Here is a 24,871-nt window from a genome sequence, read left to right as displayed (position 1 = left end):
CACTAATTTTATCAAAATGTCTGTGGAGCTAAATTAATCAGCGATGTACCTATATATAGTCTTGACAGAAAAATCTATTTCCGAATTTTATAGGTTGTAACTTAAATTTTTACTTTTTATGCAAATTATTAAACATAATAAAAAAAATATACATTTAGTGAAATCAACGACAAGTTTTTGAATTATTGTCACCTTACCAAGGTAAATTTTACAAAACTTCTGTATTAATTGTAGAGCTTACGAATAAAATATGAATGTCTTGTGTCCTAAATATAATTTTGTATCGTAACAAATATATATATATATATATATATATAAAAATGAGTGATTGCAATGAATTTTAATTAATAATTAAATATTAAGGCGGTTCTAAACGATTGGATTTTTCATGCATTTATATACCTATAAGCTGGAGAAAAATAAACATATTTCTAGTAGTCTAATTTTAATTTTGAATAATAATTTGAATTTGTTAGCTTGTTTTCTATGATCTATAGGAAAAAAATTTTAATTTTTTTGTCTTGTAATCACTTAAAAGTACAAGTTAATTTTGAGAAAGTAAATAAAGTTATTTGGAATTGTACCACGTAAACTCTCCAAGATTTCCAAAATCTGTTTGCTACAATTCATAAAAAAAGAGGCTGACGAATTCCAATAATTTTTAAAAATTGAATTTGAATTACTAGAAGTATGTTAATTTTTCGCCAGCTTATTAACATTATTCATTGTCACGAGTATACAAAAATATTTTTGAAAGTGCATACCTTGACATGTGCATCTGCGTGCGGAATTATATCGGCTGTCCTATCCTAATTGAAAATAAATTGCCAATAATTGATTCCTGGAATATATAAGATAAAGAGACGCGTGCTGGCGGTGGGAATAATATAATAATAATCAAGGCTCGGAACTTTAGGCATTTGCATATTTGTCTAGAAAGTGTATATTGAAATTCTGATTCGATAGGTACAAATTCGATTCATAGTATATATATTTCAGATATAAACATTTTTGTTGCATAATTTTGCATAATTTGTCATTTTTTGTACCAATTCGCATATTTTGGGTTTAAGAACGTTTATATGCATATTTCATGGATTTAACAAAAATTTTTAAAAAAATGTGTAGTTTAATAATAAAATATTATGACGCGGCACACAGGTGACGATTGTATGCACGGTCGCGGTGCGGTGAGCAAAAAGTTGAATATAAGAAAAAAAGAAACAACTTCGGACTTGTGGTGACACAAAATATATATATATATATATATATACATATTTATGTACAAAATTAAAGGAATAAAAAAGAATTAATAATAATAATAATAACAATAATGTACACTGCAAAGATGTCACAATAACACAAGATAACTATTAGTGATGGGCAAAAAAAATCGATATTTCCGAAATATCGATATTTTAATAAATTTATATCGATATTTTGGATCGATATTTCTTTTTCTATACATTTCGATATTTATCGATATTTCAGCCCTACTGATACCGGTTTTTTTAAATTCAATAATTTCAGGTCCGTGTAAATAAAAATAGATTACATATTTTGGTTTTCCTATTTCTAAACGGCAAATCAACAATGATAATTTGTGAATATTCTCTATGCTATTATACATGTATTTATAGTTTATACCCTGGCGACCGTAAAAATATAGTTTATTCGTTAAATCATTATCATTTCTCTGTATTCCGTCCATGTCTACCGTGATTTTCTTGTGTCTTTAATGTAAAAATATGTCGGAAAATAATTTATACAAAAACGTTAAAACTAATTTTGACGTAATTGATTTGATGACATCAAGATGCAAAATTTGTTTTAAAAATGTTAAAACAAGTGGAAACACAACAAATTTAAAAAAACATTTGGAAAGAAACCATTTGGGATTAAATATTTTTAGGTAAATATTACATAAATGAAGTAAATTAGTGTAATATACTAGAAAAGGTAAAATTATATTCAATTTATATTTTAGTTCAATTCCAACGACATCCACGTTAGTTCCTATTGACCGTGTTTTTATACCAGATTCTATAAAAAATATGGAAACTCATAAAGAACTCGAAGAACAATTAGAGGATGATCCTTCAATATTTTCTGGTTCTAAGACTACTTTGGAATTGTAAGTTCATTAAATTAAAATTAACTCATATTAGATTATTACCTAAATATTTATATTTTAGTGGATGTGCAGTATCATCAACACCAACAACATCAGTAACACCAAATAAGAAAATACAAATCCAGATGCCAATAAACGAAACATTTCGTTCAATTGAATCTTTTTCAGGTACCTATTAAATATAAATAATATTAAAATATATACTCAAAAATATTAGTATAAAATAGTAATTATTAGGAAGGTACCTTTACAAAGTTAAATTCTATAAATAATTATCAAACTAAAAAATAACAAATTCTTAGTAAATTTGCAATTTTTTTGTATGAATATTACCAGTTGTTTAAGATGAGAAATTAGCTTAAGTAAAAAAATATAAGTTTTTAATGTATTTTTTTTTCTTGTTGTAATATATTTTTATATATATTTAGTAAAATTATTGATATTTTAAATATTATATTGCTATTTTAGTTCTTTATACAAAGTTAAAGAACCAAATTTAAGTAACATAAAATAATTATGTGTTTTATAAATTAATTTCAGAAGGCGGTACTAAGTATTCAAAACTTTCTAATGCACTAGTTTTCATGATTGCCAAAGATGGTCTACCTCTTAATATATCAGAAAAAGAAGGTTTTCAAGCTTACTCAAAAGTTGCTACTCCATTATTCAAGTTACCTAGCAGAAGAAGTATAACCAGGATGATAGATGATAAGTATGATATGATTACTGAGGTATACCGAAATCTTATATATTCTGTTCAAAATATTACATTAACAACAGACGCCTGGACTGATATCTTAAATAGTAAAAGCTACTTAGGAGTTACTATGCATTTTATACAAAATTTGCAATTAGTTTCTGTAGTATTGGATGTACATCCGCTATCTGAGCGACACACAGCTGACTATTTAAGAGAAACCATAACCAAAGTTCAAAAATCTTGGAATATTTCCAATTCTAAAGTTGTATGTATTGTTACGGATGGTGGTGCAAACATAGTAAAAGCAAGTAATGATCTTTTTGGAGAATTACGACACTTACATTGTTTTGCACATATGCTTAATTTCATTCCTCAAAGGGCAATCTCAAATGTTCCAAAATTAGTTTTATTGATTAAAAAAGTAAAACAAATAGTAACATTTTTCAAGCATAGTATTACTGCTGCTGACATGTTGACTAAATGTCAACATGGAGGATGTATTTTAAAATTAAAGCAAGAAGTACCAACAAGATGGAATACAACATATTATATGATGGAACGTTTCAAAATATTGGCTCCAAAAATCTCTTCTGTTTTACTCGAAATACCTAATGGTCCTGAAATGGTTTCAACAGCCGAATTAAATGATATAAAAGATTTATTGCATCTATTGCAGCCGTTTGAAATAGTTACTAAAGAAGTGTTTGGACAAGAATACATAACTTCTAGTAAAGTTATTCCTCTAGTGCACACATTGGAAAATAAAGTTGGAAATTTAGAAGCTACTACAGAAATAGGTCAAAAACTTCAAATTAAACTTAAAAAAGAAATTGAAAAACGTTTCCAAAAAATCGAATTTATTCAATTGTTATCTATCGCCACATTAATAGACCCAAGATTCAAAACCATTCATTTCCAAAAACCTTTGGCTAAATCAAATGTGCTACAAATAGTTAACAAAGAAATAAGACAGATGATATCTGCTGAAAATGTTTACGTTTCCAACTCAAGGTATTTAAAAATAATAAAATTTAGCAATTTTTTTCTTTAATTTAGTATATTATGTTTTAATTTCAGGTTAAATTCCGAAGAAAATGTGAATGATAATTTAGTGGACAATAATAGTGATATATGGAATTATCACAAGAAGGTTAAATATCTAGCATCATCACAGATACTTGAAAGTTCTAATTCAACCATGGAAGCAGAATTTAAACAATACTTATATTTACCATTGATAAATATAAATAATGATGTTTTAGCTGTATGGGAATCATACAAAACAGTATTTCCTCATTTATATGTTGTAGCTCAAAAATACCTATCAACAGTTTCATCTTCCATTCCTTCTGAACGGCTTTTTTCAAAAGCTGGAAACTTAATAACGGAAAAAAGAAACCGTATTTCTGAAAGTAGGATTTCTAAGCTGTGTTTTTTACAAACAATACCAGCAATGTATTGGGATCTTTAAAAATATATTTATTATTTTTATATGCTCAAGTTTGATGTTGTTATTTTTCTTTTCTCAAAAGAATATTATTATGTTATAAATATTAAGTGTTATTTATATACTTTTACACAGTCTTATTTTATATTTTAAATTTTGATTTGGTTTTAATAATAATATATTGTTACAAATTTGTTTTATTTATTATTTTTTTAATTAAAAATTATAATGAAATTCTGTATGAGGACGGAAAATTAAAATTGAAATTAATTTAAATAAAAATAATTATTTTTATTTTGATGCAGTCAATTTTATATATTAATTTTCTTTCTCACAGATTGTATTATTTATTTATTTTATATCATATAAAAGTATACACCCATTCTTTAATAGCAAAATTATTCAGTATACTTACTTTTTTTATTTAATTGGTAAAAATAATTTATATCGATATCAAATATCGATATTTTATTGCTCGATATTATTGATGTATTGATATTATATTAAAATGTATTGATTTTATATTAAAATATCGTATCGATATTCAATATCGATATTTAGAAAAATTTGCCCATCACTAATAACTATGTGAGTCGAGGACGTGTGAGTTGTGTCTCGGTACACGATCCGGAAAAACAGCCCGGTTACGTGGTGGTACCTGTCGGACGTCGTAGCGACCGCTCGCGTCCCCTGTCAGGCGATGGATGGGAGGACGGGGTATCGCTGCGACGTTGCGTGCCTCGGAGTGGTGGTTGATGAGAGAGATAAGGTCGGCGACTGCCGTTTCGGTAACGGCTGTCGCACGGGTCCGCGTCAATTAGATATATGACAACCCAAGTTTTATATAGTTGGACAAAATAAATTAATTCATCAACGGCTATTATTTGTATTGTTCCGGCTCCCAATGCACTTAACAATAATATTATAATCTTTATAGTACCGAGATCTCGTAATAGTGACCACCACCGGCCCGTATTTATTTTTATACAAATTTACCATTGTATTAATATTTTGTAACATGACATAAACAAATTGTATAACCATTAGTCATTCGTAAACAATTATGTTTAACCATTAGGTTATCAGCTTATACACAATATTATTTCTGTTCGTTATATACTACATACAGCGGCGGAATGGGACTTAATTTCGGGTCTTGAAAATACATTTTACCGGCTCATTAGTTCATCAGCTGATTACTTCAGGAGCTAACATATAGACATACATTTTAAAAAAATTCAACTTTGATTTATCAAATGGTTCATAAAATACACAAGTACATTTTTTATTTTAATATTTTCATTTAATATTTATATATAAAAACATATACAATGTATATTATACATACTGTCATAAATTAGTATACTTTAATAAATATAACTTATAAGAATAATTTAGAAAATATTTTAGATTTTTCACAAACTTTATTTACTATCATATTATTATTTAAACTACAGAGAATTTTTTTTTCAATGGCTATCAACATGAATGACTCCAAGTGTTTATTTGTCATTGAATTTCTCAAACGGTGTTTTACAAATTTTAAAGTAGAAAATGACCTTTCACAGGCCACTTGTGTTACCGCCAAAGTTAGTAAGTACTGATAAGCAATGGATAAAGTAGGGTAAGCATTAGAATAAAGATTGTACTTTACCATAGCAGTGTAACAACAAGTGCTACAGTTTTTACATGTTTTTGATATGTCTTTTTCCTCATTTTTATTTTCTGTGTCAATGTTTAAGTATAAGTACAGTTCTTCAGTATATTCGTCATCTACATATTTCTTTAAATATTTCCAAGATTTTGAAAAATTTTAAATTTCTTAAGACAGTTTATTTTTTATTTAATTTTCATTGTCTTCATTCTAATATGGTTTTAATTTTACAGCTATTTAGTAAAAGAATTTTTAGGTAGTCCATTCACAAATGAATCAAAATTAATCGGTGATAATAATGTTAAATCAACAAGTATTTCTTTATTATTTGAAAATCGGTTTTCCATACTTATAATTGTATCAAATACTCTGTTATATACATCAACGGTAAACGTTTTTCAACATTCAAAATAGTATCATCAGGTGTTTCATAATTTGCCATTTTTTTCTTTTTAGAAATATGTTTAACTTCAAATTGACTTTGAACTTCTTCGATTTCCAAATTTTCATTAGATTCATTAAACTCATTCATTAAATTCATTATTTTCACTTATATTTCTCCATATATTTATTCTTTTATATGACTCTTTAAAGAAAACTGCACATCCATTGATTAAAGAAAAAAAGTTGGCTACCATTAATAGATTCTTAGTAGCATCATAAATTACTAAATATAGTATGTGACTAAAACACCAAACATGAATTTGTTCAGGAGCTACTCTACTTAGCCATGAAGTGAAACCATTATAAGCACCCTGCATATTGGTTGCTCCATCAGTTGCATTACCAATGCATTTTGATGTGTCAATATTAACTTCATTCATGGCATTTTGTAATAGTTCCATCATACCTTTTCCAGTAGATTCTGTACAACATTTGAGCCTCGATTACACTGAGCGAGTTTACACGCTAGGCACCGACGAATTAACTCGCTGCGACTAAAGTCGCTCAATATAATCAGCTTAGTCGCTTACTCGCCGCGTGTTGAATACTCGCTACTCGCTCACGATTAATGTTAACGGCCGGGCTACTTTAGTCGCTAGTCACTGACGTTTTTACACTCCAACGAGTGAAATCGCTCAATGTAATCGCCCTAGCTGGTGAAATCGCTAGTGTGCCAGCGATTAGTGACCGGTCAAAATGTCGGAAGCTGTAGTTCGCGCAGGAGTTATTGTGATTTCTCATTTATTGCGACAGGAGTTGGAAAAGAAAAAGTATAAAAAGAAAAGGTTATGGATCAGAAGTTGGATTTCAAGGTGAGAGAAATATGGTGCATTCAATACATTATTAAAAGAACTAAAATACGAAGACTTTGCAGCCTATCAAAATATTCTAAGAATGAAAAGGGCCCAGTTAAATAAATAATAATAAATAATTAATAAATAATACAATTTAAAATATAAACGAAAACGAATGAGTTATCTATATCATAACAACTTTCTTTTACATGTATATCACATGAATGCGTGTGAGCGAACGAGCGAACGAGCGAATTTAATCGCTCAATGTAATCGGACAAGTCGCTACACGCTCACACAAGCGCGACTTAAATCGCTAGTAAAATCGCTCAGTGTAATCGAGGCTTTAACAGCTATTAATTTTTCATTAATTTTTCCATTGAAAACATAGCGAAGAATAATAGAACATTGATCCATCATTGATATGTCTTGAGTGGTATTTATTAAAACTGAAAACATACCAGCGGTTGAAATTTGCTCAGATATTATTTGTTTTATTATTAATAAAATTGTTGAGATGATATTGTCAATGGAATAATGGCTAAGAAAGGTCATAAAATTGTTTCTTCCTTTGGATCCTTTTAAACGAATATTTTCTCTTTTAGTAATAATACTATTTAAATGTTCATTAAACACTGCATCATATTTACTCAACAACATAATCATTTCCAAAAAGGTACCATGATCTAACGCAGGATCTCTTAGAAAATATGCTGCCTCATTACGTTTTCCCCTAACACTTAAACCTTGTTTTCCTATTATTTTAATAACTTCAATTATTCGTTCTAAGACTAGTCGATTTTTTTTTAACTTCTTCACGATATAAATGCATTTGATTACTGTTTAATAAACTACCATTATCTTTTTGATGGCAGTGCATGAAAAATATGCATCACAACATTGGACATGACTTTTACTATTTTCATGTTCAGTGATTCGTTGGTAAATATGTTTCCAATTTGTCATGCCACTAGTAAAAGGGTTAGTTTCTACTGAGAAAATTAAACAAACCGAGCAAAACATTTTCTTGTTGGTCTTGTCATATGTACACCAGGTTCTAACTGTTTTATTTTTACGGATAAATGTTTTTCTACTAACAAATGGTAAAGTTGAATTATCACATGGTTGAACTGAATGTAGTTTGAAAAAATGTTTCAGACTGGTTGGATTTGGTTTTATAAAATACGGATTGTTGTAGTTTTCAGTTTGATCTATTTAAAAATATTCGAGTGTACGAAAAATTGGAAATACCACACATGAAAATAATAATTATCGACATTCAATATTTTATTTTCATGTTTTTATGATATCTTATTATCTAATACTCTGATGTTAATTTATTGGTATTTATAAAATAATCATAAAAAAAAATTAATTCAATAACATCACATACTTTAAGATTAGGTATAACAAGAAATTTTATTTGTAATAATGATCATTTAATATTATTTGAAATGTTGAACAATTTATCGCTAATTATACTTATTTTGTTTTTTAAAATTATTTTTTAATTTTTAATTGTTGTCGCGTTCCGGCCCATAAAGACCTGTCGGTATCGATCCATCTGAAAAATACCAGATTTCCAAATGGGCCACTTCGCCCCTGAGACTGCATACATCTGCATGCAAGCGAATTCATTGTACAGTGTACACTAGTTATTAGTCAGTTTATTATTTTTTAAGCAATTATTTTCCAATTTTTTACTGCATATTATACTGCATATTTTGATGTTTTTTTAACGCATATTTTAGTACTTTTTAGCGCATAAAGTTTATTATTATTAATAATTATTGCCCAGAGTACTTATTTTGATCCGTCACCGGTACGTTATACGTAATATTCTATGGCGACCAAAAATAATATTCTTACTTTCATTTTCGAATTTCGAATTTTGAATTTTGATTAGTCTAGCGTCTGCTATTGTTTGAAAATAATGTGTAGTACCTAGAGAGTGATTTTTTTGTATAATCTTTTTTTTCATCGCTTTAACTCTATGAATTAATTTATTATTTAATTACTATGTAGTTAAATTATTTTATGTATGTTTCAAGTTTAGAATTTAGATAAAATTTCTAATTTTTACGAAAAATAACTTTTTGACAGTTAAAAATCTAGAAAAACATTTGATTCTTCGAATAATAAATTGTGTCAATGTGTTATATTATTTTTTCAACTAAACTTTTTACCAAGTTTTATTTTATTTTCTACGTAAAAAATATAAATAAATATTCCCTCTCCTATACTAAATAATTCATCAGACATTCTCGACTTAAGTTTAAGTGTTGTATCTACTGAAGTGGAGGAGACTAATAATTTTTGGGAAAATTTAGAGGGGAGAAGAATTGTTGATGTGAGATATGTGTTTGAAACGATTCAGTCTATTAAACATATAGGATTTGATTGTGCATTTAGTGACTTAACATTTTCAAAAGAAATAAGAAATGGATTTTTCAGCACGTTTTATTTTAACTGCAAAGTGTGTGGCGTACACAGAGACGGCTAGTCCGTATAAACCTGAAATGTAGAAATCTGGACTGCATAAATCTTAATTATATTTATTTATTTTAAAGGGTTGGGTAGGTAATAAAAAACAATATATATATATATACATATATATATATAAAATCCAGATTTTTACATCCGATTATACAGTCCAAATAAATAAGGTCCATTTTTGTACAGTTCAGATTTTAAATTCCATATATATATGGTCCAGATTTATATATGCTTCCACACTATTATTTATAATGTCTTATTACAGTACTACACTATCCACACTATTACCTATATTATAATATTGAATCATCAAAACGGATATACCGTAGAGTTGTACACAGTGCTTGACTTGTAGTGGGACGCAGTGGGACGGCGTACCCCTTCTAATTTTAGAAATTTGAGCGTCCCCCTACCTATAATTATAACGCTTAACAAGTTTTGGGGACGCAATTTTTTTTAAGCAAACAGAGTCCCCCTTCTTTAATTTTGCCAAGTCGAGCACTGGTTGTACAAGTTAATAAAATGTTCATTTTGATTATTTTCGTAGTTCCGGGATTTTGCATTTTAGCCGATGTACGATAAACGTGATAACGGATTACATACACTAATGTTCATTTAATACTCACACATTGACACAGCCCAAATGTTCATGTGATATAAAATGCCTAAATATTACTCCTTAAAACATGCTACGCTTCAGCCCCCTTAATAATATTAATAAAATTTATAATTTTTAAGTAAAAGTGAACAATGGTTGATACTCGTCATGTTCTATAAAATATATATATATATTATAATACATTTTTTTCTTCTACTTCAAATGATGATCACTAATGATCGATTAAAATTGTTAACTAATAGGATTTATTGAACCGTTAATATTGATATTATAAATTGATCAAATATTTTTTCCCTTAATTTCTTCCCCCCTCTCCTTTGGACACTGTTTCGGTTAGCACCGAGACTCGTAGAAATATCGTCGGAAAGACACTCATATTTCGTCGAAAAATAAAATAAATAATCCCTCACGAATGCATGGAGTGGAACATTTTATAGAGTTGCATCCATAAACGATGATCGAGAGTTCGGGGGGACTACGGGCTCGCGCGGCGATCAATCGTGTTCGGAGCCGAAGACCGCGGCCAACTGGGCCGTGTAGTTCTGTATGTTGCGCTTCATAATTTCCATGCATGGGCCCAGCATGCGCTCGAACGCGCCCGCATCCAGAAACGCCAGTTTGACGGGGCACTCGGCGTACACGGACGCGTTGCGGTTGCTGCCCGTGATCAGCGACAGCTCACCGAAGTAGCCACCCTTGCCGATCCGGTTCACGCGGGCCCCCTTGCCCGCACCCCTGGTCACGAACACTCCGACCACACCATCCACGACGAAGTACATGCCGTTGGACGGATCGCCCTCGCTGACGATGCACTCGCCGCGCTTGTGGTACCTGAGTTCCAGGGCGTCGGACAGCTTCATGCGCTCGTTAGGCTGCAGCGACATCAGCATGGGCACCGAGTCGATCAGCGCCATGAACGCTTGGTACCGGTCTTGCGCGCCCTTCTGCACGATCCGCCTGCGCATACATCAATCGCGCGCCGTTACTATACGCGGATCTGTAACTATCTACAGCTGGGAAACGTGCGCGAACCCGATTGTTTTCCGTGTGATGATATTTACTCCTCCGGAAGCATTTGGTCTCGGTTCCTTACCACACGATAATCGCGAAACATACTCCACTAACGAATTCGTAATCTCTATCAGCTATCGTAAATACGCAACCAATAGTCACTCTGTACAGCTTATATTAAAGGAGGGAAGATCCTGAAAGTTTACTGCTCTCTCATTCCCTTTCACTCTCATCAGAAGCAGATCCAGAGGAAACGACGGACGTTGTAGCAGAATCGATAATGAACCATGGCAAACAAGAAAGAAAAAATACCGAGGCAACAACAATTATCCGTTTACACATTAAAATCTCGGTTACTATTTCTCAACAATCGGTTGTCACAATATCTTATACGCACGACAGGAACACAATTAACGTTCCGGCGATCCGTAGTGGGCTTTCGTATGAAATAACAAAAATAAAAACAATTAAAGAGAAGAAGAAACTCGAGAACGTTTATCGCAACAGTGGGCGCTAGTGCTCTGCACTATTACGGACCAGATCGGACTTCAAATTTTACCAGGGGTCGGTTTACAGAAGTCGGACCGGACCATACTTAAACGTTAATCAAAGACCAAAATTGGACCGAGCCGACGGCTTCATATTATTTTTAGACCGGACCGGACCAGTAATTAAATAACATTTAATAAAATAAACCGTGGAACGAACTGTCGTTTCGATCTTAAAACATTTTGGACCCTTTATGGACCAGTCCGTAAGGTTCAGTCTGTATTAGCCCAGACCGTACCATATGATGCTTTTAGTAATACACTGGACCGGACTACCCGACTTTAACTTTATAAATAAATATATACCTAAATTTGTAGGTTTTTTTTCGTCTTGTTTGTTTATATAACAATAGATATCTGTACCTATTTAAATTTTAAGTATCATGATTGGGACCGGACTGAGACCGGACCGAGACCGGACCGGACTGAACATAATATATTTGATCTGAGGACTGGACCGAACTACTCCTAAAAATTATTAAATGGGATCAAACCGACGATTCAATAATTTTTGTACGTTAGGAACGTACTAGACCGGACTGATTAAAACCGGACCATGCAGAGCACTAGTGGGCACATATGCGTATTCGTGTTTTCTACGCCTCTATGTTTTTCCCAAAATCCGTGTTCGTGGGTGGTGACAGGCGGATGTTGCACTGTTTGTATTCCAAACAGGGATGGATACGGAATCGAAAAAAACCGGAAATTTTTGAATGGTAGGAACCGAAACCGAAACCATTATATTGATAAATTAAGTAACTGAACCGAACCGAAATTTTTAAATTATAAAGGTTCTTTTAAGTCCCAAAATAAAATAGTTTTATTTAGTACAAGTTATTAGTTATTACTACTTTGTTTATAAACAATCAGGGATGCATAAACATTATATTTATACCTAGAACTATACAAATTTCACGTTTTGGATGGACAACCATTGAAAATGATAACTTTGAAGTGTTTGTTATGTGTAAAAGTATTTATAACAAAATAGTATTATTTAGTCATGTCTTTAATCTGTATTCACCATAACTGGAATCAATATTAAATTATTTACGAAATAAAGCGGTGATGATTATAAAATAGATACACTGTCCGCTAGTGTATTATTATGGCAAACGATGCATAAGCGAGACGTAAGTAGGTACCGTAAATCGTAAATAATATTTTGGTGACTGTAATTTTCGATTTTATACTAGTGTTACAATAGTACTACTCTGTTTTGTATATTTCATAGGGGGTTAATAATTATCTTTCGTTTATTCTGTAATCATAAGCGTACGCACGGAGTCGTCAGGTTTTGACAACTCTGCGAACTTTTCCCCTACCACCAAAATATTCAATATTATCACGATGATAAATAACCATATTATGTTCGATCACTTCGACACGTCCGTAAACGGTAAATATAAGACTACCGAAAAAATGTAATTGTCAAGTTGAATCGAATCATCCCATCCAAATTTGATGTTAATATTAAATTTTAACGCGTTACATACGATCACCCTGCCGGTAATGCCTGCGCATGTTTATGACTGTAATACTTAAATAATTATTATACGCTTTGTCTTTGTAAAACGGGTGGACGATAATAAAAGGAGCTAGGTATATTAAAATCAGGTGTATACTGATAACAGGAACCGGTACCAGAATTATCTGGAATCGGTATCCATAGTTATTTTTAACGAGGAACCGGACCGGAGCAGTTAATTTATTGCTCTGAGAACCGGTAACGATAAATTCAAACGGTTCCGAGCGCCGAGAGCACAACGATATTCGGAGGACACGAGCGACGAGACTAGCCTGAACGAGTTCCGGTCCAGGGTCCATAGCAGGCCGTTCGACAGGGCCACGACGGTCGCGTCGCACGGCTCGTCGTACAGCAGCGCCAGCTCGCCGAAGCTGTCGCCGGGGCTGTACGTGCGCGACCGACGTTGACCGCCGCTGCTGTCCGCGTCCGCCGCGCTCTCTCCGAACACGCCCGCTTCCACCACGTAGAACCGGTTGCAGCCGTTGCCCTGCCTGATGATCACGTCGCCGTTGCGCACGCACCGCTCTTGCATGGCGTCGATCACCAAGTTCATCACGTCCACGTCCAGCGCGCCGAACACGAACACCTCCGATACGTTGGCCAACAGCATCCGCCGCTGCGAGTCCGACTTGACCGCGAGTCCGGCCGCCCGGTCGTAGCATCCCGGCACGTCCGGGTCGAGCAGTTCCCCCAACACGGCCGGGCGCCTGCAAACCGACATCGGATCTCCGTCGTCGTCGTCGTCGTCGTCGTCCGACGCGCCGTGCTCCGACACGCCGTGGTCCGCTTCGCCGTCGTCCGCTACTTTGTCGTCCGCGTCACACGTACCGTAGTCCATAAGGCCGACCGTACATTGAGCGCTCTTCAGTTCGTCGAAGAACTCGATCCCGTAGTCGATCAGGTCGCACGGCTGTTCGAGCAAACAGTTCACCGTGAAGTCGATCAGCGTCGTCCTCAACCGGTCGAGTCTGAGCTCGTCGTCGTCGTCCACGTGATGCCGGAACAAGTGGTCCTGAACGTCGCCGCCGTCGAAGCTGGACGACGTGCACTCGTCGTCCGTCTCCGCTGCAATGTCCTCCGGGGTCGTCTGCAACGATAGCGCACCTATTGGTTAAGCGGGACGCGGTACACCGACCCCGTCAAAAGGAAACCGGCCCAATGCGCGAGTTACCGAATACTACGGCGGTGCGTCATCGTGACATTGCGGTGGACCGTGCGAATCAACGATGATCGATAATGATAAATCGAACGGACACGGCTATAATCATAGGCGAAACTACGGGTCAGGCCAGTCAGGCTATGGTCTGACATAATACTAACGAAAAATATGTATATATTATATATTTTAACAATTATTTAAGCATTATAAATAATATATTTATACATGTAAACGTATAAATTTGTACGTTTCACATAACACTATAATATAGTATAGTATATAGGTACAATTGGTACAAATAAGGATTATAATAGAACATAATAAGTCTATTCTATGTAATCGTATGTCGTTTTATTATTTATTGTTTAATTTACACATTTGATGTTTATTTTTATAATTATACTATAGGAAATAATAGTTAATTTTACGTTAATTTTATTTTTTAATCATACTTTTTATATTTTTAATTTGGCCTAACCTAATAAAAGTGTCTAGTTTCGTCTTTGGTTATAATGTAACGCGAGAGAAAAACAATAAATATTGTTGTGCATCATATCGATCATAACGAGTGGGGAGTCTGGAAACACGCCGTGCCTAACCGTATTGACCCGCGTTCACGGTTTTCCATTATTGCCTGTCTTGATAACGCACCTCGTTCGCCAACGTACAACCCAGCGGCACCCTTGGACCCTTCTATAGAAGGGGAAACTTCAAACGCGTATTCTCATTTATGTATCTTCTTAGTACGATAAATAATCAATAACAAATATTTGAAAAAAAAGCTACGGGGGGGGGGGGAAGGGAGAGGTCGACTATCCTATTCAAATGTATTGAGGATACACCCTGCGTTTTGGCTGTTCGTTTTCACAACGGTCATATAGGAAATTCAGTATTCTATTTAACAATATCCTGTTTCGTGGTTTCAATAAAAACACGAAACGGTCCATCATGCGTTTCGTATGACTAACAACAGTTTATTTCTAAAACACTCAAAACCTACGTTCCCAATATCGGTTTACCAACTGGACCAATATCCGTCGCTGAAGCTTTCAAATGTATGTTATCTAATCGTACAACACTTCCTGGCACCCACCTATAACTCGAATTGTCTCTTACTCCCGATTCGTTGGTTACCTATCGTACACACTCCAGGAAGCAAACGACGAAGAACTGCAGACGTTCTGTGCCCACCAAAACGCTGCAACTGGTATGAATTAATTAAAACATATTTCCATTTATGGTCAGCCGTCGGGGTCGTTTATTTTAAACAGTATTTGATTAACTCATACTCAAACTAGTCATATTAAATGGCTATATTTATAATATTTAGCTTGCCATTTTTGATTGATTCATCCAGACTAAATGAAATGTTCGAACAGGGAATCCATGGGAGATTTAAAATCACATAGGTGCCATGATAAAATATATTTACAATTTTTTATTATGAAGACATTCTTTATATACATAAGAAAAAAAATTACAAACTTTATGCTCCAAAGAAACATCGTTGTAATCCATATCATTTTGTTCTATGTAAGACATTATATCGATTTGGTTTTGCACACATTGAACATTAAATCAAATGAAACATTAGAAAATATTAGAACATTATAGGACGTCTTCAACTGATGCAAAATTGATTTTCATCTGATGATATTAAATATATAAATGTTGTCATTTTATTAGTATTATAACAGTTTATTTGTGATAAATTATTATTAAATAATGCTAAGAAACCAATACAGGTATTAAAGAATGAACGTTAAACGGAACACCGATGGTTAAGATAAGAAACCGCGCATCTTATTTTATAAATACAAATCATTATTATTATTGAATTAAGTTGAATAAAAACTAAAACTATGTTTCTTTTAACTAATTATTAATACTTATATATCGATAAAGCTCACTGTATAATAAATCTCTCTTTATAAAATAAAGTTTGCTGCGGATTAAATATACTAAAGCATATGGATATGTTTTGCACGCGACACATACGAGTGAGATGTATCCCTTCTCTAAAAACAATTTGGATATTATATTAAATTTATAATAATATAGAGTAAGAATAACTCTCTCGCTAAACAAACATGAATCAAAAAGAGTTACTGGGAGCTCCACCTTGGCCGAACTGAAAGATCAGGTATATACAAATGACTGACATCTCAGGAAAACCCGTACCAGCTTGACTCTTTCGATGGACACATGTCCAAATGGGTGTACGCGGTCTCCAGATACAAATGTGATGATTAGGGAATGGATTTAAATTTAGTAAAAATTAAAAATATTTAAATATATATTTGTTTATTACTTCATATATATTTATTTATAATATTGAAATATTGAAATTGGAAATAAGATATAATTAACTATAATTTATAAACAATATATAATACAAAAATAAAAATGTTTATTCTGAATCATCCGAATATTTTTCATGGGAGAAACAATTAGAAATGGCATATAATTTGAGATTTTCAAATTTTAAATTACGGCGATTCTATCTTAGTATTATTTTATGACGGTTAAATGACTTCTCCACATCAACGAAAGTGACAGGTACATATTTCATACATGTTAACTCTTTTGGACTGTATTCTATTTATAAATTGTTTTTTGGAGTTTTGTTTAATAAAATTTCTCTATCGACTTTACAGCCTTAAATTCTAAAGTTTTCCCAATATGTTTTGTAATTTAGAGTTTGTTAAGATTCTAATTTCTCCAGGAACGCGTTCTAATTGCTTAATGGCATTATTTACTATTTCTAGGCTCTCGGTTAATGCCATTTTAGAAGTTTCTAATTTTGAATAGTATCAACTAAAAATCCAAAATTGGCGGAAATAAGTGTTAAATTGTTTTGCAAGTTTTTTCAAATTTTTACCTGCTTTCTAGATAAGATATTGTACAGACTTAATCATATATTTTCGTCCATCGCAAAATATTAAAATAAAAACGGAAATTTTACAATAATATAGATTACGTATATTTATTAGTAAAATATTTAAAAATATTTAATTATACTAAAATATTTGAAAATATTTAAAATAAAATTAGCATTAGTTCATTCAAAATGAAATGAAACGTATATATATGTCAATAACTCTCCGATATTAAAACTACATAAAAATATTTATTTAAATTAAAATCCGTTCCCTAATTAATGATCAATCACCGGGCGTAGAAATAGTAGATATAAAAAAATTGTTTATGTACCAAACCGAGGAATTTCGAACTGTTTATTTTCACTGAATGCCTTTGAAGTTTACTCAACCTAAGTTAACCTACACGCTAAAGTCGAGGAAATCTATAGTGACTTTTGGTTGGGAACGTTATGCGCGCACGCGTGAGCTCAAAAAAATACATACACATTAATGGGTACACTATTGGGAATAGATACGCCTGAGCTTCTATTTCTTCGAACATTTTTCAATTATAAATATTTCTTTTGTCATTTATGAATGATTAAAATTCTTAAAAGTATGATAGAACAGAAGTAAATATTCTATTAATCTTTATTCTTGATTGAACTATATTGTAGGAAACTAAAATGTTGTAAATTATTTTATTTGATTAATAAGAAATTACATGTCCAATATTCATATAAAAAAAAATCCTAAACCCACAATTTCTGACTTATATACATAATATGATTTTCAAATACAAATAATATGCTTACATTTGATTTAAGAAGGCACATTTTAATATTTTAAACATTGCAATCAATAGATTCCTGTCGTATAAAAATATTAATTACATTATAAAATGCCAAAGGTTTTATTAGAAAATGAAACGGAATAATTTAAAAACTAAAAATAAAAATAAAATGTTTTAGTAATTTAGCTAAAGAGCTTTATTTATTGTTTAATATTCATAAATCGTACATGCTGTTTCGTATATTATATGAGACCAAGAAAATTGAATTAAATCTGAGGCTAATTTTTTCATTTTGTCACATAGAAATCTAACCATTATTAGTCATGTATATATAAGTTAGGTATGTGATACTATATGTATAGGTGTAATTTGCTTACATTTTATTACATATTTTTGAATTATTATTTATAAAAATCATAGTAAAAAAAAAACATGACAAAAATATTAAAACAAAACCAAAATTTCAAGGAAGACAATCCAAAAAATATCACTCAAAATTGTATAAAATAAAACTTTAAAATACACATCATATTAAATGCCTCAACATCAATGTTATTAAAAATACAATTTATAATATATAATTTTTGGTTTAATATAATATTAGTATCCGTCACAAAAATGTATTAAATATTCCGTTGTAACTTTATACAATGTTATACTTATAATAAAACATATTACACAGTTTCGCATTCATTATATTAATGACGTTACAGTTTTGAAAATATTTGTTTTAGATAAATGTAAGTAATATTTTTTAGCATATTCAATTTCACCCTATACTTCTAAGGGTATTAATTATAATAGAGCGATTGCCAATAGAAATATATCAACAAAATAGATGTCTATGATGATGAAGAGCCGTTAAAAATATCAATTATTTGTAAATCGAAAAAATTAAATTTTTTCACACGGAATCGAAAAATAATATACAAATAAGATCGTGAAACCTAATAGCCGTGACTCCACGTACCGAGTCCAGTAACACAATTATTTGGCGAGAGTAATATTATTATTATTATTATTATTGTAATGTAAAAATTAGATTAGTATTTTAGTTCCTATTCCTAATAAAAAACGACTTCGAATCCATTGACTTGAAGGAGTAATCCGAACGCGTGTAGGCAATACGGCCGTGCAACAATCAATCACAACCTTGATACAACAACATTGAGCACCCTGAAAAGAAAAATTACGGGAAAAAACCCGGTCGAAAGAGCTGTTCAGAAACAGCTGTCGCTCCGACGCTGCGTCGGCACTGCAACGAATGCGGTTCATTTCACCGTCAGCAGCTCAACAGACGAATCAAGAGATCAACACGTTGATATCGTCGCTGTTCTCCGCCGCTTTGCGGCCTCTATCTTGCTGCTTGATGAACGCGCTCAGGCGGTTCAACAGGAACTGCTTGTCGTGGCCTTCGAGCACGAGTTGCTTGCGCAACACCGCGATCATCTTCTTGTTGGATCCCGTCACGGTATGGTAGTAGTAGATTACGCACAGCAGCGTGACGACCAGCGGTGCCGTGAAGTTGACGCTGGTCAGTATCTCGTAGCCGGCAACCGCCCACAGGGGTGTGGCCCGCACCGTGTCGGCCAGAACCATCCAGACGGACGACAGCCCCTTGAATGGGCCACAGGACCGGGACGGTGTGATCCTGGACATGGCGGCGAGCCACGCGGCGGAGCAGAGCGCGTAGGCCACCAGCAGCATGGACATGATCATGGTGTGCGTGCGGGACGGGCTGTACACCTTTTGCGCGAGGCTGTAGTTGACGATGCACGAGAATCGCTTAATGTAGAACATGATGACTAGCGACACCAGGCCCAGGGCGGGCAGCAGCGTCGCGTAGAAGCTGCCCAGCCACACAATTATCTGCACGTAGATGACGTCCAGCACGTGCTTGGCCAGGTTCAGCTCCTGCTTGCACATCACCTGGAACAGGTTGCTTTTGAAGTGCCGGATCAGTATGCTGCGTGGGCAGCTGATCAGCACGGTGATGACGATCTTGCACGCCACGTCAACGATCAGCAGCTTGTACATGATCTTGCCCACGTACGTCTCCCAGCACAGCGGCGAGCTGCACAGCGCACTGGCGCACTGCGACTGCTCACGCACGCAGTTGATCAGCCGGTACGCCGAGCCCAGCAGCACGATCAGCAGCGACACGCGCACGCAGATTATCCGCGATATGCACAGCCGCGTCTCTTGGTACATGGACCGGTGCTCGAGCTTCAGCAGCACGTCGAACACGATTGGCAACACCACGTTATAAAACGTGATGGCCACGGGCGTGGCGAACTCCAAGAGGAACGCCCACATGAACGTCTGCTCGCCCTGCAGCAGCTTGATCGAGTAGTAGAACGTCAGGTAGACGGAGAAGCATGCAGACCCGATGAGCGCGGTCACGAGCGTCGAGATCAGCAGCCGGGCGACCGCCACGTGTGTGTGCTTTCCGCGGTTCCTGTTTTCCGCTTTTGGCCGGTCCGCCGCCAGGAACGACCGCAGCTCGTTGTACACGGCCTTCTGCTTCAGCATCGCCGATATTTTATTGTTGATGCAGTAGTCCCATCCGATGAATATGCTGTTCGAGTACAAATAGTACTGCACCTGGGTTTCCACCATTCTCTGTTTGAATCCTTTGATCGACTTCCTCACAATGATCAAGAAATACAACACGAAATAACAAATGGTGGACACCACGTACGCCACCGGTATGTGATACGTGAACAGTTGACCAACGCTGAAATGCTGGTTTGGATAGTAACTGTAATACATTGGCGTGGTCTCCACCCAACCCGTCCCTTGAATTATATCCATGACGTAATGAATGGTCACCCGGGGCCTGGCTATCCTGGTCACGTTCTCGTAAATGGCACTGCAGCATTCGATCGACGCGCTCTCGTTGCTCGAGCCACATTCGTTCCACAGATCAGACGTGTTGTTTTCTTTGAACTCTACCCAATAAACCGAAGGAAATATCAACAAAATAAAAACCACAACCAAGGTGAAAGCGTTTAAAAAAATTAACAATTTTATAAAACGAAAGAATTCCACTACACCAGCGCCACAATGGCCTTCGATTTTTCTCATACTCGAATTCCACAAGTGGAATTTATTATAAAATTCTAACCATTTCGTTTTTAAATAAATACATATCTTCCGCTTTTGCCATCTGAGTTGCTGGAAACCTTGTAGTCTGAAAGCATCTGCGCTCTAAAAACAAACAAAATATGTACGTTAAAAAAGTACCGAAAATAATACTATAATATGAGTAATTACAATAAAATACAATTCGAGAATATGATGTCACAAAATAATTATAATATAAAATATTCCTAAAAATATTAATAAATTTTAGTTGGGTAAAAATTCTACAGCAAATTGTTATTGATTATAATTACTAACAAAATGAAAACTATAAAGAAATCCAGTGGCGTATCCAGAATTTTTTTTTGGGGAGGTAATAAAAAAAGTAAAATTAAATTTTTTTTTAATTTTATGTGTTTTTATTATAATCAATAGACAATATACATACATTAAATATTTGGAGGGGGGGTTATAACCCCCTAAACCCCCTGAATATGCTACTGAGGACATCATCTTCCTTTTGGGGCAACGTGACGCAGCATGATGTTAATATTGTTAAAAAAATAATTGCTTAATAAAAAATTGTACGATATAACAGTTTAAATTGTGCACATTGTAGGCAACGTTTTGAAAACTAAAACAGCTCAGTTTCTATTTTGTACATCGAAAGAAAATTTAAACATATTTTTAGAAAAGTGGGACCTGTTAATGAAAACAAGTTACAAAAGTTAACTAGGTATATCTCTTAATTGGTTTTTGACACAGTTATAATTATTTATACATAAAAATAATGTATAAAATCAAATATATGAAGTCAATGAAAAAGCTTAGACGAGAATAATGGTAACTATTTACCAAGCAATGGACAGCAGCAGTCACTAACGATTAGTAACTTTCGTGTCACGTTGTAGTAACGTCAAGATGCAGTCACGATTGCGTTAGTGGAAGTTCACAATATATTAATTTATGTTTCATAGAACGAACGATTATCACGCGATATATAATTAAAATAACGTCGCGTAATCCCAATGGAAGGTGGTCTAAGTGTCCATAAAAATATCAAAATGTTATTGTCATACAATATTATTATTAAATGAGTATTTACAAAAATATTAACTCTGGGTATTTACTAACTATTTTTTCTAAGCTTAGAACCATGTTTAAATGTCAATAAAACATAACCAAAGTTTAACTTCAAATCGCGAACCGTTAAAATCAATTACATCAATTACAAAGTATAAATCATAATTTCTGAAAACAAATATTTTAATTCTATAAGAAAATAAAAAAAAATTGCTAATTCAAACTAAAATTTAAATGTTTATTTAAAATTGATAATTAATATAAAAATAATAACTTTAAGCATATAAAAAAAATTAACAATCTATGGAATTAATAAACTAAATCTATTTTGTTTAAATTAACTAACGATTTATCATTTATATAAAATTTAAAATTTTTATTTGGATAATTTTTTATTGCGTGAATATGAATTCCACAAGTTTTTTTTTAAAATAATTTAAAAGCCATTTAAACATTTTTGTAATTAAATTGTTATCAATATTTGTAATGAATGATCGTTACAAAATTCAAAACAATTTAAATCTCCTATAATGATAAAAATAAAATTTATTCTGGTTTCAAGATGATCAATAATTATGAATTCTACTTATATATATATAATATATAATAATACATATAATTTACCCTCAACTGGTTATTGTATAGATGTTATTTATTTTTAATAACTATAATTTTCAACTAATTTTAACCCATAATCCTAACTTACTTTTAGCTTTGCTTTTAATTCTTTCTTGTGGGCCATACTAATCGGCATTGTTTTAATTTTCATAATCTCTTCCCATATTAGTTCTTCGTTCGATAAATTTTCTAGAAATTTTAACAATAATGAATTAATTGACATCTACTTTTTTTAAAATTACTGTACAATTATATTACCAGACAAATCAGGCATAAGAGATATTTGAATTTCATTATTACAACCCATAGTGTTTTGACATAATGTTCCGTATTCCGCTGGTTTTAGGGTAGCTGTTGCTTGATAGCACATAGTCCCATTATTGATTTTCTTCCGTGCTTTACAAAACAAATAATGATGTTTGTATTTTAGTGAAAAATGTTAGAATGTAATAAATAAAAAATTTTTTTTAAATTTCAACGTTACAAAAATGTTTAATTAAGTTAATGGTTTTAATATTATATTATAGCTTATTTATACAGGACAATATTAACATATATAAAATATGATATATAATATATATAAAATATTCCTTACCGGTTCTTGTTTTATTACTAGGTAACAAAGTTGAAAGCTTATTTGGATTTTTTTGAAATGCTTCTAAATCTGCCTCCATTCCTGGATAGCTTTCTTGGTAGAATTCCGAACCGGCTTCTTCCCAAACGTCTATACATTGTGATCTTTTTTTTCTTTCGCTTTCAGACATTCTACAATTTAAGTAAAATTAATAAATGTACACCAAAATATTTATTTTTTGGTATTATTCTATAAATTACCTGTATTAATAATATCTTAAGTTAATTATAAATGTGAAAAATTTTACAATCTTCTCATACTCAATTACTAACATTTCCTACTACATTGGCCATAATATTTCGAGTTAGATTAACATCTTAATTTCTGTAAAATATAAATAAATATTATTACGATGAAAACTTAATCCATAGATATGAAATGTACATAGATAATTAGTTAGTTACGTAAATATATTACAATAATTTCAAGTATATAATAATAATTATCATTTATTTTTCTCTAGAAAATATTTAAAAAACCTACAGAAAAAAAATAATATTACGTTTAAAAACATGTTAACATTACAAAAAAAATAACTATTGAAGAAACGAAGAGATAAGAAATGAGAGAGAAGGATTTTAAAAATTACCTTTATAAATTACAATCCTATAGACCTTATATTAAAGTAACGATTGTTTTGAATACATTTTACATCATAATATTATTATGTAGTATAATTTTAAAGTTTTAATATAAATATATGTTAAAGTAATTGTACCAATACTGAAGAAACCTAGGATTTACCGGTAAATATTAGGTTTTACCGATCGCAATATGATGATAAATATATATATGTTACGGTAACAGTAGGAATATAGTTGAAATCTAGGATTTACCGATAAAATCTAGTATATACATTATTGTTTGGCCAAACCCCGAATGATTTTAGCAGTTCGGACTTTTACAGGTGAGTTGTGGTAAATCTTAGGACTAACAATCAATGTTTGTAAAAGTCCGAAATTATATATTTTTTTCTAACTCTACAGTATTTCTAACCTATTGATTTATATTAATGAAAATTTAAAATTATCAATAAGTGGGATTTCTATTGAGTACTGGATCTGAAGATCCAAATTAAAAATATTGCATCTTTGCAAATGTACTAGGTACTATTTATTTGAAATATTTGAGGAATTTGCATAATATTAAAAAATAAATTCAATTAATCGATTAATATACTACACAATCGAATTTCTAAATAGGAAAATATATATACAGTGGCGTATCCAAGGGGGGGGGGGCTAAGGGGGCTATAGCCCCCCCC

The 24,871-nt window shown here is 32.6% G+C and overlaps 5 protein-coding genes across 7 annotated transcripts in view; 2 read left to right on the top strand and 3 right to left on the bottom strand.

Annotated features, from left to right (window-relative positions):
- The first annotated feature begins 1,443 nt into the window (after positions 1-1,443).
- On the top strand, positions 1,444-2,927 carry LOC112694621. Its single transcript, XM_025570156.1, has 5 exons — positions 1,444-1,912; positions 1,988-2,134; positions 2,196-2,302; positions 2,675-2,846; positions 2,915-2,927. Exons 1-5 carry the CDS (start codon positions 1,749-1,751, stop codon positions 2,925-2,927), a joined length of 603 nt encoding a protein of 200 aa, XP_025425941.1. The 5' UTR covers positions 1,444-1,748.
- On the top strand, positions 2,891-4,335 carry LOC112689650 (zinc finger BED domain-containing protein 1-like). The gene is made up of 2 exons (XM_025563495.1): positions 2,891-3,845; positions 3,912-4,335. Exons 1-2 carry the CDS (start codon positions 2,962-2,964, stop codon positions 4,303-4,305), a joined length of 1,278 nt encoding a protein of 425 aa, XP_025419280.1. The 5' UTR covers positions 2,891-2,961; the 3' UTR covers positions 4,306-4,335.
- Positions 4,336-10,782: 6,447 nt separating this feature from the next.
- LOC112694576 (cAMP-dependent protein kinase type II regulatory subunit-like) lies at positions 10,783-11,202 on the bottom strand. Its single transcript, XM_025570095.1, has one exon. It carries the CDS (start codon positions 11,200-11,202, stop codon positions 10,783-10,785), a length of 420 nt encoding a protein of 139 aa, XP_025425880.1.
- Positions 11,203-13,550: 2,348 nt separating this feature from the next.
- On the bottom strand, positions 13,551-16,076 carry LOC112694567 (cAMP-dependent protein kinase regulatory subunit-like). Its single transcript, XM_025570085.1, has 2 exons — positions 16,020-16,076; positions 13,551-14,462 (listed from the first exon to the last, which is right to left on the bottom strand). Exons 1-2 carry the CDS (start codon positions 16,074-16,076, stop codon positions 13,551-13,553), a joined length of 969 nt encoding a protein of 322 aa, XP_025425870.1.
- A 2,795-nt stretch (positions 16,077-18,871) lies between these two features.
- LOC112681641 (transmembrane channel-like protein 7) overlaps positions 18,872-24,871 on the bottom strand; it is a 9,004-nt gene continuing 3,004 nt past the window's right edge. For 2 of the 3 annotated variants that reach the window (XM_025552010.1, XM_025551940.1), the window contains exons 2-6: positions 23,808-23,931; positions 23,569-23,738; positions 23,232-23,369; positions 23,062-23,162; positions 19,491-21,398 (exon numbers count right to left, since the gene is read on the bottom strand). In XM_025552010.1, the coding sequence (XP_025407795.1) occupies positions 19,491-21,398; positions 23,062-23,162; positions 23,232-23,369; positions 23,569-23,737 (2,316 nt within the window). In that variant the 5' untranslated portion in view covers position 23,738; positions 23,808-23,931. Of the gene's footprint in view, positions 21,399-23,061; positions 23,163-23,231; positions 23,370-23,568; positions 23,739-23,807; positions 23,932-24,871 lie in introns of those variants that run through there. The other variant, XM_025552076.1, reaches the window with a different exon arrangement.

The sequence above is a fragment of the Sipha flava genome, unplaced genomic scaffold, assembly GCF_003268045.1.
Source record: "Sipha flava isolate LNK unplaced genomic scaffold, YSA_version1 0_pilon_pilon, whole genome shotgun sequence".
NCBI classification, from domain to species: Eukaryota; Metazoa; Arthropoda; class Insecta; order Hemiptera; family Aphididae; genus Sipha; species Sipha flava.
The sequence above is the reverse complement of the archived record's forward strand: the minus strand, read 5'-3'. Positions and strand labels throughout refer to the sequence as shown.

Coding starts and splice junctions, on each gene's coding strand:
- LOC112689650 (XM_025563495.1), top strand. CDS start 2,962: ATGCATTTTATACAAAATTTGCAATTAGTTTCTGTAGTATTGGATGTA. Junction 3,846..3,911: donor GTTTACGTTTCCAACTCAAG/GTATTTAAAAAT, acceptor TTTTAATTTCAG/GTTAAATTCCGAAGAAAATG.
- LOC112694567 (XM_025570085.1), bottom strand. CDS start 16,076: ATGTCTTACATAGAACAAAATGATATGGATTACAACGATGTTTCTTTG. Junction 14,463..16,019: donor ATGTTTCTTTGGAGCATAAA/GTTTGTAATTTT, acceptor CTATCGTTGCAG/ACGACCCCGGAGGACATTGC.
- LOC112694621 (XM_025570156.1), top strand. CDS start 1,749: ATGTCGGAAAATAATTTATACAAAAACGTTAAAACTAATTTTGACGTA. Junction 1,913..1,987: donor TTGGGATTAAATATTTTTAG/GTAAATATTACA, acceptor TTTATATTTTAG/TTCAATTCCAACGACATCCA. Junction 2,303..2,674: donor TTCAATTGAATCTTTTTCAG/GTACCTATTAAA, acceptor AATTAATTTCAG/AAGGCGGTACTAAGTATTCA.
- LOC112694576 (XM_025570095.1), bottom strand. CDS start 11,202: ATGGCGCTGATCGACTCGGTGCCCATGCTGATGTCGCTGCAGCCTAAC.